This window comes from Ctenopharyngodon idella, chromosome 7 (genome assembly GCF_019924925.1).
Source record: "Ctenopharyngodon idella isolate HZGC_01 chromosome 7, HZGC01, whole genome shotgun sequence".
NCBI classification, from domain to species: domain Eukaryota; kingdom Metazoa; phylum Chordata; class Actinopteri; order Cypriniformes; family Xenocyprididae; genus Ctenopharyngodon; species Ctenopharyngodon idella.
The window spans coordinates 38,333,469-38,351,735 of record NC_067226.1 but is presented as its reverse complement, the minus strand read 5'-3'; the positions used below and the strand labels follow the sequence as shown (position 1 = coordinate 38,351,735).

The window sequence follows — 18,267 nt, the reverse complement described above, 5'->3', positions numbered from 1 at the left end:
GCGGGTCATTCAAACCGCGCTTTGACATTCAATCACTGGTGTTCGTTTTGAATCAGTATCGCTAACATTTCAATATTTTGGCGAATGTAAGTGAGCTATGCTCTTATTCTGACATTAAATTCTAATTTTAGCAGCTCCTGAAATGGGTCATACCTGTCTGCTGGCTACGCCCCTGGGTAATGGGGTTTTGATTTTGGAGTGTGTTTATTTATTTGTTTATTGGTTGTAGTTGTGGTTATTCCTCATGAGATGGTCAGAGGGAACTCTTTGTTAGGTTCAGCTCTTGGTGTTTTAGGGCTTTATAATGGTATGTGCTGGGGTGGCTTGTCTTTAGGTGTTTACCTGACTACTGCAATTGTACTCTGGAAATAAGCCAAGGTGGTCAGTGTGGGACACTTGTAATGCTGTGTGATGTATATTGTAGAATTGTATTATGTATTGTAGAATTAATTATGCACTGAATAGAGCAGCCATTACCTTCAGCCAATAACTGCTTTGACCTTCCTTCCTATTTTTACAAAATCTTTGGTTTTCTCTTCTTTGTGTAACAAAACAATTCTTAAGTTTCTCTCAACACCCAATTATCCAAAGAAAAACACGTTGCTTGTAGTACCAATTTACACCAATAGGCTCAAAGGACTGTTTGAAATTCACACCCTGTATGAACCTTAACCTATAATCATAAAACAAATCTTATGTCATGACACGACGTTTCAATAAGCAGTATAATCATAGTGTCAGTAAGTGACTTGCACAAACTGTTTTGTGCTGATTACAGATTTCATCAAAGCTGTTAAGACCTTTTAAAAATGAAATGGGAATTCAAAATACAAGGGTTATTTTCAAATCCGCAATACAAACTGCTGATACCAGTCACAGGTGCTCTGAAGACACACCCACACAGCAAACAGAAGAGAGAGAATGAGTGAGAGAACAGGTTTTGTTCAGGTTTTATTCTCACACACCCTTCACAAGCCAGAAGAGCAGCAAAAGAAAATACAAAAGTCCTTCATCATGCAGTGTAAGTCTCAATCTCTGTTTATTCAAACTACACAAAATCTGTTCTTGGCTTATCATTATATTTTAAATTTATGAAAAATTAATGAAGAGTTAGAATGAAATATGGTGGCTGTTTTAAGAAGCACATTTACCTTAAATTTGTTGAACAATAAGCAAATAAAAACAGTTACTGTATGATTCTGCTTTTGTTCGTTGCTTAATTTCACTTGTGTACTTCAAATCTTAAAAGCATATGTTTTTTAAACTGTACTTGCTGATAATATAATAATGAAATAAAAGGACACTTAAGTGTACACTTTCATGACTGTTTCTTAACACACTTAAGTACACTTTTAAAATGTGCACTGTACATTTGAAATCATTATGTTTTAATAATCTTTTGTCATGTTTTAAAGAAGTACACTAATTTTGATGTGTTGACTAACATACTAAAGCACATATAAAGTACTTGGTCCTAACTGTGTTATTCGATTAGCCTATTCGAAAGCCTATGTTAATATATTTTTAATATACTATATCTCATCTTCAGCATTACAAATGTGAAATTATAAATATATTTAAATACATGACATAAAAGTTTCAATAGAAATTACATTACATTTTTGTTTATTATAAATGCTTATAAAGATATGAAGATGTACTTAAGTCCTACTCAATTATGTCAGCAGTTGGAGTTTTTATATTTATTTGGACAGAAGTAAAAGAGCAGACAGGAACAGACAGTTGTTTGGATTTGAATGTTGTTGAAGTTGAAGAAAACCTGGTTGTACAACATTCCTGGGATGACACTGTGACGTCTGCGTTCTGCTATTTGCACGTCCTTCACACGTCTGATTAGAAACTGTGACTGAGTTTGTGCTTATATAAGCTGTAAATCTGGTGTCTCACTTGTTGATGTTAATGACTGTAGCTGTTAAGTCAGAGCTGATCCATTAGTCTTGTAAACCTGTTGCAGTTTATATATATATATATATACATACATACATACATTGTTTAATAGTATTTTAGAGCTAGCAAGGATGTAAATGCATCGCTTTCTTTCATTGGTTGAACAATATGGATTTTTCAAAGGCTGGTTCCTGAAATGTTGCATTTTCCCTTCCAATATAGACTATAACTCTCAAATGAACCTCCACTTTGTTTCATTGTTTCAGTCTTTATTCCAGCACAGCAATTGCAAAAAATCCTCTCACCATCTGAAAGCTGAAGTAATTTGCTCAAGGACACAATAGCGACCAAGGGCTCCAGTAACTCTTTGGATAATGAGCCACCTTTACCTGAAACTAAACATGTGACCTTTGTGTTTAACAGTCCACATGCTTAACGCCTACACTAACACTCCCAGTTTAATGCCAGGCCTTTCCTTTGATACCATCACAATTGCCTGGAGAGCTGTTTTTATTCACTTTATTCAATATTCAGTATCATTATTTATGTCTTTGTTTGTTTTTGTGAAGGTTATAAGGATTTACTGCTATTTTTTTATCTGTCAGTATTTTGTCTTGCATTTTGTTTGCTTTCATCAGTGATGGGTGTTCCCAAAAGTCCTTTAAATAGCAGGAGTGACCTGAAAGTCTTGGGTTCAATAGCTGTTTCCATCCACATGTTTTTATGCTTTAAAAAAAAATCTTAAAAAAAAAAATATATGCACTTAATTGAGACAGATCATTTTTAATTTGGTAAGAAAACATGCACATGAACTATGATGGAAACGCACTTATCAAATAAATTCCTGGATGTGCAAAAAAAAAAAAAAAATCATGACTTTGCCTAACAGATCCTGTGATTGTTGGATAACTGGACCAATGTAATTTCTCAAATGATGTTTTGTCATTATGAAACGCCTGTTCAAAAATCTGTCATCAAAATGATGAGATGAATAGAGATGTTGTGAAGCAAATGGAAGTTAGACAGAAATAATTTTGTTTACCTACAAGTTTCAAAATCCAAGGCAACGTCCAAATTTGCATACGTATACAATTAACTAAAAGCATGTATTTCAGTAAATATGAGAAAGTACATACATCCACATAGATACCATTACATGCACCCAAATAATCTGTTAGTAATCAGATTAATGGCTCAACCAGACTGAAAGGCTTCATGTAAACACCTCAATCAATCAAACTGAGGTGTTTACATGTGATCCGGTGTATAGGCCTGAAGTAATCTGATCAACAGAAAGAAATTAAGTATGTAAATGCTTGAATCAGACTTCAGAATCTTTTTAATCAGATTTAAAAAAAAATACCTTGCAAATGAAAAGTAGATTCAATTCGTTCTGTTTGCCTGCAAGTTTCAAAATCCAAGGTTATGCCTGAATTTGCTAACAGTATGTATTTCAGTAGTGATAGGAAAGTACATACATCGGAGTAGCTACACGTTTACATACATCTAAATAAATAATCCCTTAGTAATCAGATAAATGGCTCCATTGACCTGAAAAGCTTTAATGTAAACACTGATCTGATCAAAATCAGATTAAAAAATACTTTGGATACATGTTCAGTATACTGTAATGTGTATGTTTTCTTTTTAGCATAATCAAAAATGACAGTTATACTCGAGATGACATTATTGCGGTGGCCTTCTCCGGTTCTGACTGCAGTTTTGTTCAGAATACATATAAAGCACATGTAAACGAATATGAAATGGGCTGCAATGTTTAGGGTTCACATAAACAGAACCTTCAGAATATGAATTTGTTTTAGATTCATTTCAGTCGATGAAAATTAGTGCATGTAAACATGCCTACTGAATTAAGACAGAATTGAGTCTTCCACTTCCTCTTTCACTTTTTACTGCCACCCAACTAATTCCATCTCCTTCACCCTAACCTTTGCAGGCCCGCAATCTCCGGGACGAATCCTGTCAGAGGAGCAGTTCTCCTGCTCCATCTGTCTGGAGGTCTTTGTCGAGCCCGTCTCAACTCCGTGTGGCCACACTTTCTGCAAGGCATGTCTGCAGGGCTTCTGGAATCACAGCAAGAAGTTTCTGTGCCCCATGTGCAAGAAAGCTTTCTCCAGAAAACCAGAGCTCAGCGTCAACTGTGTACTAGCTGAGATAGCCGAGCAGTTCCAGGGTCTGTCCACACTGTCCTCCAATGGAAGTGACAAGGGCAACGTTGAGTTTGCACATTCCCTAAGCACACAGAAAGAAGACGACTGGGGAGACTTCGCTAAAGCGGGAGATGTGCCCTGTGACGCCTGCATCGGCAGGAAGATGAAAGCCAAGAAGTCATGCCTGAACTGCCCTGGTTCGTTTTGTGAAGCTCACCTGCGGCACCATAGGAAGGGAAAGGCGATGACCTCACATAAGCTGGTGGAGCCCATACACAACCTGGAGGACAAGATGTGCAAGGTACATAAACGTCTCCTGGATGCCTACTGCCGAAACGAACACGTGTGCGTGTGTAAGGAGTGCGCGGAGTCCTCGCATAAAGCACATGATGTTGTTTCCACCGAACGAGAGTGGAAGAAAAAAACGGTGAGTTTTAACACCTGTGTTATGTTTTTTAAAAAAAATGGGTACATTTTTATGATACTGACCATAACTGGATTCAGTACAATTCACCAAAATTCAGACTATTAAAGAATCAAGTAAAAACAGTAAACTCTTACAGTTGTTTTATTATTATTATTATTATTATTATTATTATTATTATTTTACAATCACTAGGACCCATTTCTCAATACTTAGGTCATTTTTTCAAAACTCTTCACACAGTGAGCACAACAGCGGTCTCCGTGGGCTAAACTGTGGATCATTTATCATTGCTTTGGCACAAAATGCATTCAATGACTACATCTTTCAAATTACATAAATTCTTTTCTCACTTAGGCACGTTTACACACTCTTTTAAAAATGGATAAACTTAAAGTGTCCCTATTATGCTATTTTAAATGTTCTTAATTTTGTTTTGTAGGCTTCCTACAACATGTTTACATGCATCAAAGGTCAAAAAACACTTTAATTTTCTCATAATATACATTGCACATCGCCACATTTTTCACTGATTCTCAAAAGATTTGTCTGATGCTTCAGTCCCTCTAAACCCCTCCTTTCTGTGAGCCTGCTCTGCTCTGATTGGCCAGGTGGCACATCCTGTTGTGACTGGTCTGCCATTACCATAACATAACTCCCATTACCATAATAGAACTTCAGTTCCGATCCGGAGGCTTCCGGAGCTCAGCGATTGTACACACTGTAAAGACAGTAACGATGGTGTCGATTTTACCATATCAATCCGACTAGAAAAAAAACACCAGCAAATTAAGAAAACTTCTTCATCTGTTTGAAAACACATGTGCTGCAACACAATCAAATACAGAAACTGTATATACTGATGTACGCTGCAAAAGTTAACAACGCAGCCAAATATAGAAACGCACTGCAAATACTCATAACGCACATACGATGAGGATGTTAAAATAAACAAAGAACTCACTATTCAGGTCATCGACTACTGACGAGTACACAATTAACAATAACTATGTCTCAGCCAGGTTCATTACTTGTTGGGGGTCCCATTGAAACATTTCCTTTGTCATCTGTGCTTGCAGCGCGTTTCTGTATTTGGTTGCGTTGTGAACTTTTACAGCGTGTTTCTGTATTTGGTTGCATTGTGAACTTTTGCAGCGTGTTTATGTATTTGGTTGAATTGTGATTATTTGCAGCACATGTGCTGTCAAACTGATGAAGATGTTTTCTTAATTTGCAGATTTATTTTTTTTTTCTATTTGCATGTGTTTTCTTCAGTTGCAGAGCGTTGAGCTCTCTCGGTCACCATATAAATAGCTATTTGACAAAAGAAGAAGAAAGAAGTAGTATAGCACGCTTAGTGTCCGATGGATGGATGGATGTACAGTACTGTGAGGTTTCTCCTCCCTCTCTCTGCCACTGTTTTTTCCCCACCAATGTGTCTTCCTTGATCGATGTTTCCAAACAAAATCATTCTGATCCCATTATGATTTACCAAAAAAAAAAAAAAAAAAAAGGACTGAAAATAGGATACCTAGGTTGGCTTTCAGCTGAAATTGCAATTAGTTGTATTTGGAATAATTATTTTTAATTTCATTGTAAATATTCTGCTAAGATTTTATATTTCAATATAAGTTTGCCATCATTCTGATTTGAATGTGGTTTTATCAGTTATGAACTTAGTGTGTAAACATTTGAAAAATGTGCTGCAAATACATAGTGTTTTGCAGATGGTGAAGTATGAATGACAAAAGTGTTCATGGGTTTTGGAAAATGTGGTCATTGAATGCATTTTGTGTGAAAGCAATGAAAAATGAATCTCAGTTTGGTCTGCATAGACCTCGCTATAGTTCACTGTATCTGTGAAGAGTTTTGAAAATGTGACTTTAGTTTTGACCAATGCATGTTAGTAATCGGAAAAAAATAAAATAAAATAAAAAACCCTGTAAGATCAGTTGAAGTAAGTAATATATATATATATATATATATATATATATTATAATGTACCACATGCTTGTGAAAATTGCACCAAAGCTATTAAAAAACTAAACATAATTTTTTTCATAAACTGTAGAGAATAGCACTAGAAATGCCAAGGAAGGAATGCGTGAACTGGAAAAAAAAATGTATGCATTTAATGCAATGTAACTTGTTTTTAGATAAAAGCTGCTGCCAAATGCATAAATGTAATGTAAAAACCGTAGGGTAGTTTAAAAACAGACATAGCAAACTATATCAAAGAAATTTAACATTCCTGAAATGTCAGTTTGACCTGCAAACATTATAATCATAATAGATTATGTATGCACATTGCATAACAGTGCATGCTCTTGACCCTACAGTAAATGAGGAAAAGTCAAGAAGAACATCATTGGTTGTTATTCAGTACTTCAGACCTCTCAAAAATCAAAATGGGTCAAATTGACCCACAGTATAATAACTGAGCTTGGAAATTCAGGAAATGTGACTGGATCTTGTTGTTTGGTTTACAGACTCAACTGGGAAAGAAAAGGTCAGAATTAAAACATCTGATCAAGGAGCGAGAAAAGAAACTCGAGGAGATCAAGCAGTCTATCAAAGTCCTGAAAGTGAGTCTATTTATATTTTGTGATACGTCTTTTCTTTGATCATTTTTCTTTTATTTTTCAGTTGTATATGGAAGGACACGCCCATATATTTGATTTCAGATTCTGCCATTTTGAATTTAGCTAAAAAGTCCTCAAATTTTCTGTCAGAAAATCTTAAAACCATTCCATCATTACCATAAAGTAATTACATGCTTTTGACCTATCCATTAATCTGTAACACATCTACAAATTATAACTGATGATTAATTACAAACTGAAAATGCTGCTTGCAGCTATCTTTATTATACATTTTAAAAAAAGAGTATATAACAATTTGGTATCAAACAATAATCATTAATAATAGTTATTTGCCATCAATGTCTACATTGTCTACAAACTTCATCTCTGGCTCTCTGCCTTGATCTCAGTCCCCTGTAAGGCTGTGGCAAGTTAATGAGTTCAGCAGGGTGCAAAGCCTGGAAATACAGAATTTGTGTTTTTGCTTTTGTAAAAGTTGTGTTTTCCAGGCCTGGGAAAGTCTGGAAAAAAAGTTATTTATAGTTATGCTTAGCTCTTTAATGTCCATAGACAGCGCTCTTTGCACTCTCTGTTTCTTTAAAATGTTTTAAAAATCATTATCCAGTAAACAAAACAACTGGAAAGTCCCTGTACAGACACAGGCTGGTAAGTGCTTCTACCTTAGCTTGTTTTGTTGAGAATATCTGTTTAGCATTTGTTTAATCTGACAAAACCAGTAAGAGCACTGCAAATATTTGCCCATGTTGTCACACCCCTCTTTAACTGAGGAAACTTTCCAGGAAATGCTGAACAACACAAGCACTTCAGGATAAAATGAAACAAATCTCGCTGTCATTGCTCCTCTCTGGTCTCTGTCCTGGAACTGTATATACAGTATATTAGTGTGCCAGTATTTTGCTTGTTCAAAAACTGTAAATAGAGCACAGGGCCACCATGAGTCACATTTAAAAATACAAATGGGTCCAATTACATAGCGGGTGAGAGAGAGAAAGAGACAATACAAATATCTGCAGGCAGAAATAACTCATATTAGACTTATTAGAACCTTAATGATTACAGTAATTACTTTAGTCAGAGATAAAGATGTCTGAGCAGGTAATAGGTGATGGCATTATATAGCAGGTATTAGGTGATAGGTATTACATGATGGCAGATGAGTTAAACTGGTGGTGAAACAACACAGTTCTTCAGTATAAGTTTAAGCGGTTCAACCGGTCTGTCCTGTTAAAACACTTACAATGACATTCTGCATGCTGCTGTTAACATGAGATCTCATGAGTTATACTGCATGTGTTTGTGTCATAGCTCTTCTCTGGTCTCTGTCCTGGAACTGTTCTGTGCATTTCCACAACAGAAAAATGAAAAAATCTCCCCATACAGCATATGGTCTCAAAATCACAGTCACCATCCTGTGTGTGTGTCTGAATGGAAGATCCTGCAAATATCACTTGTAGCATGATAGTTAGGGTTGAGTTTTGGTCAGAGAAAATTAAAAATTGCAAGAAAGTTTGAATCCCTGACGAATGGCCTATTATTCTCACTACGATCAAAACAAATTTCTATCAGGCCAAATGAAAAATAAATTCATGCCATACAAATGATGGCAAAAAACGCACCTTTCAACTTCTCTGGCATCCTAAAGCATATTCAAGACTGCCATTTCAGCAATAAAAGTTAAAAATACATAAAAAATACATAATGAAAACCACAGATGTGACTTTCTAAAGTAAAGTCGGTAACACTTTACAATAAGGTTCATTACTTAACATTAGTTAACTACATTAGTTAACATGAACTAATAATGAACTGCACTTCTACAGCATTTATTAATCTTTGTTGTTATTAATTTCAATATTTACTAATACATTATTAAAATCTTGGTAACATTAGTTAATGCACTGTGAACTAACATGAACAAACAATGAACAACTGTATTTTCATTAACTAACGTTAACGAAGATTAGTAAATACAGTAACAAAATGTATTGTTCATGGTTAGTTCATGTTAGTTAATATATTAACTAATGTTTAACTAATGAACCTTATTGTAAAGTGTTACCGTAAAGTCATTTGTGGGTATTTGTATGGTTGGATTTGATCATTGTAGGTCAGCAGTGAAAACATTGATAAATAGAGTGAGATTAATTCCATAGTGTACTTTTATTATTTAACCTATTTATTAATTTAGGCTTGCATAGAGTTTAACATTTGTTTTTCCTGTGCATATTGATTAATTTTTATGTATATAAAATTAATTGTGATTATTTTCTTTTTTCCCATGCTGTCCTTCTTTTATTTTTTAATAAAAGGGGGATTTAATGCAAAGGGGGAAAATCCAAATGTAAAACAATGGAAAATGTTGATATATATAAGTGTTAATATGTGGAGAATGGAGACAAAAGAATTTTGAAGAAAAATAAACTTGTTTTTTTGCTGCGCTAATTTTACCCCGTGATGTGAATAGCTCCATAGGAATTCATTGATTCTATACACCATCTTCGGCTCCATCTGTCAAAGATGACAATGGATACACCAGGGTATGGTCATATTTAGAGCAGCGGCGACTGCGGCTGAACAGTCCAATTTGTGCACACATAGATTGATGATGTTTGTTGTGTTGGACCTTCTTTTCAGTCGTTTCTCTGACTATTGTCTTATTCAGTTTTCCTCTGTTATAGCCCTTGCATACAGGCTCGTCAATCACTGTAGACCCTAAGTAGGTAAATTCTTCCACAACCTGCAATTTGTGGTCATCAGTGCAGATGTTTGGTATTCCACTGACGCCCTGGCCTAAGATCCCTGTCTTCTAGTAGTCTCAGCCTCAGATATCACACCCACGGACCACTGGCTGAACTTCTGATGCATATGGCACACTTAACTGGAAACACTTAAGGAGTTTTGAAGTCGTCATCTGGTTGGTTGAATTGTACAGGATGTCCGGGAGACACGTGTGTCGCTTTCTTTAATGGTCCACCTGGAAACAAATGCTAGGGGTGTAAGAAAATATCGATACACATGAATATCGCGATATTATGTTTGGCGATACTGTATCGATTCTTAAAAACACTGTATCAATATTTATTTATTTATTTATTTACATCCAAGATTCATGGCTTTGTGTTCGGTTTAAACCACAGACTGTATAAAACCCAACCGCTAGATGTCAGCGTTATCTCAGAACGTAAACTGACACATAGCCGGAGAAGCGCATGGTGCATCGCTAGCGTTAGCAAACCCAGCTCACAAGACGATAGAAATATTCCGCTCCCGCGGTATACAGAGCTAAAGTGTGTGGACTCATTTTGGCTTCAACTATAAAGAAACCACTAAGGAGATCGACAAGAGTCAGTTGTTTGCAAAATAGGCCATGTTAAAATCCAAAACTCGGGAAACTCATTGAATCTGAGAGCTCACTTAATGTCCTGATGCCATCCGCGCTGCTGAGAGAGGCGATCGATAGAATATGTAATATGTACTGCATGTTTTCCTCTCAGTAGCAAAATAAACACACAACAAAAATGACAACGGTGACAGCAGAAAGAAAGCATCTGATCATAGCTGTAACATGTGCCCTGGGTCTGTATTCACAAATTTTGTTGAATGGACAATTTCCCACAATTCCCCATCTAGGAACTAATTACAAACTCACACCAGCTTCCCATCAGTAACACTTTATAAGCTGCACTCAAACACACACACATGCCTGAGTATTCTTTAACGAATGGGAGTGTGACAACATGGCTGTAGAGCCACGTGCAGGCTTTATTAACAAGAAGAGCATAGTCAAACAGGTCATATTCACCAGCAAACAGTAACAGGAAGGGCAAGGCAAAAGAGTAATCCAACAAAACACAGGCAATAGTCAAGGCAGGCAACAAAAGATCAAAAGCAATAAATCAGTCCAGGGTCAAAAAACACAGGCAAGGCAAGGCAAGGCAGAACAAGGAAACCTGGATAACACGGAATGCAAACATAGGACTAAACAATACTCAGCTGTGTGTGTGTTTGAGTGCAGCTTATAAAGTATCACTGATGGGAAGCAGGAGTATGGAAGCATGGAGTCCATATAACAAAATTGATGAACACAGACCCAGTGCATGTTACAATAGCGATGTGGATATGTTTTCACCAGCTCTGCAGTTCAGCACTTCAGTGAAGGCACATTTATTTAAATAGCACTTTATGCAATAGACTGCTTTAAAGCAAGTAGCTTTACAGTATTAAATATAAAACAAACAGACATTCAGTCATGAAATGGACTGTTAAATAGTTTAGAAATTAAAAACTGCTATACTGTAAACCTTTAAAACTAAAGAATCCTGCAGTCACTTTACTATTTTCCCTTAGATTGCACAAAATAGTGATCAGTGATATAAATGGAAATGATACTGTATTGATTAAAATAAAGTTGTTTGTAAGGTTTTATGCATATGGTGGTGTGTTCTTTATGGCCGTTTTTTCTAAAATTAGAATCTTTTTCTAAAAAAAATGAAATATACGCAATATATCGCCTTTCTTACAGTATCACAATATATCACAATATATCGTATAGTAACCCCTGTATCGTTATACGTATCGTATCGGCAGATTCTTGGCAATACACAGCCCTAACAAATGCCGTGACGCCAAACCCCCTCGTAGAAGAACAACGCTGTCATGTTTACCACTGTGACAATGAGCACCTATCAGGATCAATTAAACGCTGTATTTTCAAAAGTAAGTGAAGTTCGCGGCTCCATTGTTGCAGTAAACTTGAATAACTTTCTTGAATTAATAATTTATTAGATGCACGCCAGTCTGTTATTGTAGGGTCATCAACAAATTTTCACGCCCCTAAACATGACTCGGAACCAAACGAACTGTGATTGGTTGCGTTACATGTCAGTCAAACGTCCTCTTGGGCAGTCCTTGGCCAATGAAAGCTGCGATAGAGTCCATACCCTCTGCCGTCCGTCTGAAGGTCTGGCTATGCGAGACTAGTCTTCTTGTGACTGATGGTAAGACCAAATGCTGTCTAGCCTCTGCAGTCTGTCTTACATGTGAGACATCAATGCAGCATCATCAGCAAAGAGGATCTCCTGTATTAGGATGTGGTGCACTTTGGTCTTGGTTCCAAGACAGGCTATGTTGAAGAGTTTCCCATCCGCCACAGATCCTGAAAGCATACACCAGCACTAGGGAGAAGAAGATCCCGAAGAGTGTTGAGGCAAGCACACAGCCCTGTTTCACTCTGCTTTGGATGGGCTCTGAGGTTGACCAATCAAACTCCACTGTTCCTTTCATCCCATCATTAAAAGAGGTCACAATCCTCAAAAGCTTTGGAGGGCAACTTTTGGAGGGCAGTGTCCAGACCTTGGATGCCAACGAGAGACTTTATGCAGATACCTAGTTTGGAAAAAAATGTTTGTGATGCACAATTTATGATAGATGTCATTGTCCATTGTTGTTCATCCTGCCGACCCTAAAATGTTCAAGGCAGCCTGGTCAAGAGTTGCAATCAGATCCTCTGACATTGAAGTCACTGATTCAGACTTTGGTATTTTGCATATGGCCACATTGGGCTCCTCATAAACCTTGTCTTTTCTTTCCTGGGCTGAGCACAGTGTTGGGGTGTAGATGCTTAGGATATTCACCTTTCCAGAAGATGTCGAGAGTCAAAGTGAGAGGAGACATGTAGAACCACCATTGGGAGGCATGACCAAACTTTTCCTAACTGCAAAGCAGACACTGTACAGCTATGGCTCCTGATGTGGTCTTCCTTGCCAGAGGAACAAGTAGATTTTCTCCCACAGCATGTCATCTTCAGCCAGTCAGGTCTCTTGCAGTGCTGCTATATCAATGTCCAGCTTGCTTAGCTCGAGATCAATGATGGCTGTTTTTCTACTGTCACTGATTTGTTATGGGTCGCCTGTGTGGCCAGGACACATTGACCTGACATTCCATGTAGCCAGTCTCATAGTTTTCTTTTAAGGGCCCCAGCACCGATGGTGTGAGGACCCTATTATAATTGCTCGGCCAATTATTCTTCTTCTCTGAAATGAATCGCATTTTTGAGGGCCTAAACATGCTCAAAAACTCATGAAACTTTGCACACGCGTCAGAGCTGTTGAAAATTTACGTCTGATATAGGTTTCAGAATTAGGTGTGGCAAAATGGCTCGATAGCGCCACCTACAAAATTTCAATTAAGCACCCTTCGTGCTACATTTCACGTACAGGTATGAAATTCGGTAGACACATGTAACAGCCCAATACCTACAAAAAAGTCCCTGGGTGCAAAATCTGTAAACCCAACAGGAAGTGAGATATTTTGAGTTTTCTCTGCAAAATTTTGGCAGTTTTTGCCATTTCCACATGTTGTACTTTAACAAACTCCTCCTAGAGCTTTCATCAGATCAACATCATATTTGGTTAGTCTAATCTAAAGGCTTTTGCGACGTTAACTTGCGAAGATCTAGAGTTTTCGCTGAAGGGTGTGTCCGTGGCGTCCTGACAAAGTTTAATGTTTCGCCATGAAACAGGAAGTTGTTGTAACTCGGGCATCCAATGTCCGATCTGCCCCAAACTTCACATGTTTTATTAGAGTCCTGGCCTGAAGATATCTACATGGCAATATTCAGTTACAGTCATAGCGCCACCTGCAGGCAACAGGAAATGACATGTTTTACACTGTGATTAACTCCTCGTAGAGATTTAACCAGATCAACATCATATATGGTCAGTCTAATCTTAAGACTTTAATGATGTTAAATTGGGAAGGTTCTAGAGTTTTTGGCTGAAGTGCGTGTCCGTGGCAGACTGACAAAGTCTGATGTTTTGCCATGAAAGAGGAAGCTGTTGTAATTCAGGCATACAATGTCCGATGTGCCCCAAACTTGGCCTAAAGACATCTATATGCCAATATTAAGTTAGTCATAGTGCCACCTGCTGGCAAAAGGAAATGGCATGCTTTACACTGTAAATCGCTCCCAGAAACACATGTAAACATGCCATAAAGTTCCAAACATACTAGAAACACGTTAAACCATGCAACACTTGGCTTAGTGCTAATGTATGCGATTAACGCCACGTAACTCAGGCATACAATGTCCGATTTGCTCCAATCTTCAAATGTTTGAAAATAGTCCTGGCTTGAAGACATCTACATGGCAATATTCAGTTACAGTCAAAGCGCCACCTGTTGGCAGAAGGTGTGGCACTTTGAATAACTTGGCCAGAATTCTCCTGTATTTACCCGCTTACATGCATGTCGCCCACTGTTCAATGTTTTCCTAAGGCCCTTTCATCGCTGCTTGCAGCTTTAATTTTTATTTGTTTTGCCTGGTGTGTTTAACCTGTCTGCTTTTTGATCCAAATCTAAGCTTTGAACACTCATTGGAGCAGGCAGACAGCGATGGATCAGCTCCCTACTGAACAGGGGTTGCCTGGAATAGGGTGGGCGGTAGCTGATCAGTGAGATGCACTGAAATGAAAGCTCACGTAAAAAGTCTACACCAGGAATATTTGATTGTGAATGAGAGTATGATTTGAGAGCGGCTGTATGGTTGATTTGAGAGCGGTAGCGTGTTAAAGATTGATAAAGGATTGGTAAATTATTTGAGAGAAGCAGCGTGTTAAAGACTCTGTAGTCAGTCATAGGCAATCAGTATTAATTGCTGAATCATAACACAAAGCATGGCATCTTGTCTGCATTCAGGAGAACAGTCAGAAGGAGATTGAGGAGAGCTGGGCGGTTTACGCAGAGCTGCAGCGGCTGTTAGAGCAGTCGCAGGCTGAGCTGCTGGAGCTCATCACGACGCGGCAGAAACAAGTGGAGCAGCAGGCCAGAGATCTTACCAGCGGCCTGGAGCATGAGCTCAACGCACTAAGGAAGAGGAGCAGTGAGCTGGACGCACTGGCTCAAACACAGGACAAGGTGGTCTTTCTACAGGTCAGTATACGCTACCATGCAAAAGTTTTTTTTTTCTTTGAAAGAAATTAATACTTTTATTCAGCAAGAATGCATGAAATTGATATAATGTGACAGTAAATGCATTTAAAATGTTACAAGATTTCTATTTCAAATAAATGTTCTTTTGAACTTTTAATCAATCAAATAATCTATAAAAAATGTATCACGGTTTCTACAAAAACATAAAGCAACACAAATGTTTTTCAACATTGTTAATAATAAGAAATGTTTTTGAGCAGCAAATCAGCATATTAGAATAATTTCTGAAGGTCCATGTGACACTGAAGACTGGAGTAATTATGCTAAAAAATTCAGCTTTGATCACAGGAATAAATTACATTTTAAAATGTTTTCAGTCAGAATATATATATATATATATATATATATATATATAAAATGTAATAATATTTCACAATATTGCTGTTTTTACTGTATTTTTGATCAAAGAAATGCAGCCTTGGTGAACATAAGAGACTTCTTACGTGTTCTTACTTCTTACACCTAATATTTCATCCCTCATAGTTCCTCCCATCTCTTCCTCCTCCACCGGAGCCGTCTGATTGGTCATTGGTGTCTGTGAACACAGATCAGTACCTCAGCACCATCAGGAAGTCAGTCTGCTCTCTGGTTGACAAATTCCAACAAGAGGTCAAACGGCTTTATGGAAAAGGTGAAGAACCATGTCCAGCTCTTCCCTGCACTGTAAAATACACACTCATCAACTGCTAATTTACATGATCTTTGTAGCCCTCATGAAGTGTTTATTTCCCTTGCAGAGCTCAGGAAGCTGCAAAACTATGCAAGTAAGTGTTATTTATATAAGCATTAGATTTGAAATTTGAACTACAGTACAAAAACAACCATACAGCCATCGGAACAACGCAAACACAGCATTGTACGGATCATTTTATTGCTTCAATCTTTTTCATCAGAGTGAATATTTTATCATATTGATGATGATATGAGACACAAAAAGCTATTATCAATGTTTATACTGCAAGTTAAAGTTCAATCTTTTCCGCTAGAGCAGGGGTTCTCAACCGGGGGGGCCGCGGCCCAATAGGGGGGCTCAGTTATCCTTTAGGGGGTCCGCGAGATAACTTAAAAATTAATTTAAATGTATTAACACAATTCATTAATTTTATTATTAATATATTAAATAAAAAAATTAACAAAACACCACCTCTCTTGTAGCCTACATATTCTGTGATTGTTTGGAGCAGCCCAAACCATTTATCATTGCGCTGTGTGAAGTACAGACTGAACGGTGGCTCAAAACTCCCAACTGCTTCATGAACATAGGATATGCGAACCACATCTCTCAGCTGGATAAAGGTTGAGAACGACTGCTCTAGAGGGCAGACTTGAGCTCGAACATTGATCAGCGAACATAAGCGAAGCTCAACCAAACCTCGTCCAGAAGCTCAAATGCTCAAAAGCTCAATTTGCTTATTTTATTTTTTTCTGGGCAAAAACTCATGTTATACAACTAAACTCATCATTAAAGAACTTTGAAGAACACAATTAAAGGACACAAAAACATGTCTTTTTATTCGTGTATATGTGTATCTATAGCTGAATATTTTTGATAAATAAATACTTATAATAAAATGCAGTGCTTCATTATGCAGTGAATATTGAACTGTTTTTCCAACTTAAGAGTGTTTAGTTTGCTGTGTTAATTGTTTTGAGAGCAACCATATTCATTTGGAGAAATGTGTCAAATCGATTGAGAAAAACGAATACAATGACTCACTCATTGAAACACTTTTGTGTGTTTATTTTTGTGTTAAACATGATTTTGGTTTTCTTTGTAGGTGAGGTGATCTTGGATTCGGCCACAGCTCAGCGTGATCTTTGTATTTCTGAGGACGGCCGGCAGGTGCACTATGAAGAGCAGCGCAAGAGCTCCACGCATTCCGACACTCCGCGACGCTTTAGCCCAGCACTGTTTGTCCTGGCACGTGAGGGTATTTCCTCTGGAAGACACTACTGGGAGGTGGACGTAGGACATAAGACAGCCTGGACCGTAGGAGTGGCCCGGGGGTCGGCGCGACGTAAAGGAGAGATCCGTCTCAGTCCAGAAGGTGGCTTTTGGTGTTTATGGCTGAAAAGCGGAGAAGTGAAAGCCCTTACTGGGTACAGAGTTCCTCTCCATCTCGCCACACTGCCTCAGAAGCTGGGCATCTTTCTGGACTATGAAGCTGGACAGGTGTCCTTCTATGACGTGAAGACGCGCTCTCATCTCTACACGTTTAGCGATGCTTTCAGTGAGAGTGTCTACCCCATCTTCAGCCCTTGCATCAACCAGGATGGAAAGAACCCCGGAGCACTGGTCATCACCGCCATCAAACACAGCTGAGACAGCATACTCACTCTGAGCTTTTCTAATGTATTTTAGGGTTGGACAGAATATGTTGCTGAAGATTGTTGCAAGAATGAAGACTTTCCTGGACAAATAAATCACTTTTTTTTTTTTTCATAACAGTTCACTCTGTAAGTTTACGCAGATGAGTGTGATCTTAAAACACATGCATCTAGTGTAAAAAGACTCTAAGTTACTTTCAAAGATGCAGATACAAAATACATATAACCTACCATTCAAAAGTTTCAGGTCAGTAAAAAAAGAAATTAAGTCTTATTCCTGAAGGACACATTCAATTAAGTCCAAAGGTGAAGTAAATACATGTATGTTACAAAGGTAATGGTAATATTGGTAATATTTCACAATATTACAGTTTTAATGTATTTTTCATCAAATAAATGCAGCTTGATGAGCATTAGATACTTCAAAACAACAACAAAAAAATAAATAAATAATAATAATAATAATCTTAACCTCAAACTTTTGAATGGTAGTGTTCTTTGGTTCATGTTTGGTTCCATGTTAAACGTGAACACTATAAATGTGACCATTACACTTGTGAATAGTTATTAATTATAATAACTTGCTAAAATCCACATTATATCCCAATTGTTTATACATCTAGATTTATTTTACTTTAAAAAAAAAAAAAAAAAAAGAGCTCAATGTGTATATCAATGGATGATACAAAAAATTACATAAGCTAAATGGTGAATATATCAACTGTATAGATCAGATCACTTTTATATTTCCTGTGTCAATTTTTATAACAAGGGTGTCATAATGTTTGGATACAGGTTTTCTATGAAATTTCCAGAACTTTTGAATAAAATGAATAACAAATTT

General features: G+C 37.3%; 1 protein-coding gene across 1 annotated transcript; it reads left to right on the top strand.

Moving 5' to 3' along the window:
• Positions 1-910: 910 nt before the first annotated feature.
• LOC127516031 (E3 ubiquitin-protein ligase TRIM39-like) lies at positions 911-18,095 on the top strand. The gene is made up of 7 exons (XM_051900300.1): positions 911-1,021; positions 3,866-4,506; positions 6,993-7,088; positions 14,802-15,035; positions 15,579-15,726; positions 15,833-15,859; positions 16,874-18,095. The coding sequence occupies exons 1-7, from the start codon at positions 922-924 to the stop codon at positions 17,416-17,418; spliced, it is 1,791 nt and encodes a 596-aa protein (XP_051756260.1). The 5' UTR covers positions 911-921; the 3' UTR covers positions 17,419-18,095.
• The last annotated feature ends 172 nt before the right edge of the window (positions 18,096-18,267 follow it).

Coding starts and splice junctions, on each gene's coding strand:
- LOC127516031 (XM_051900300.1), top strand. CDS start 922: ATGAGTGAGAGAACAGGTTTTGTTCAGGTTTTATTCTCACACACCCTT. Junction 1,022..3,865: donor AAAGTCCTTCATCATGCAGT/GTAAGTCTCAAT, acceptor TAACCTTTGCAG/GCCCGCAATCTCCGGGACGA. Junction 15,860..16,873: donor GAAGCTGCAAAACTATGCAA/GTAAGTGTTATT, acceptor TTTTCTTTGTAG/GTGAGGTGATCTTGGATTCG.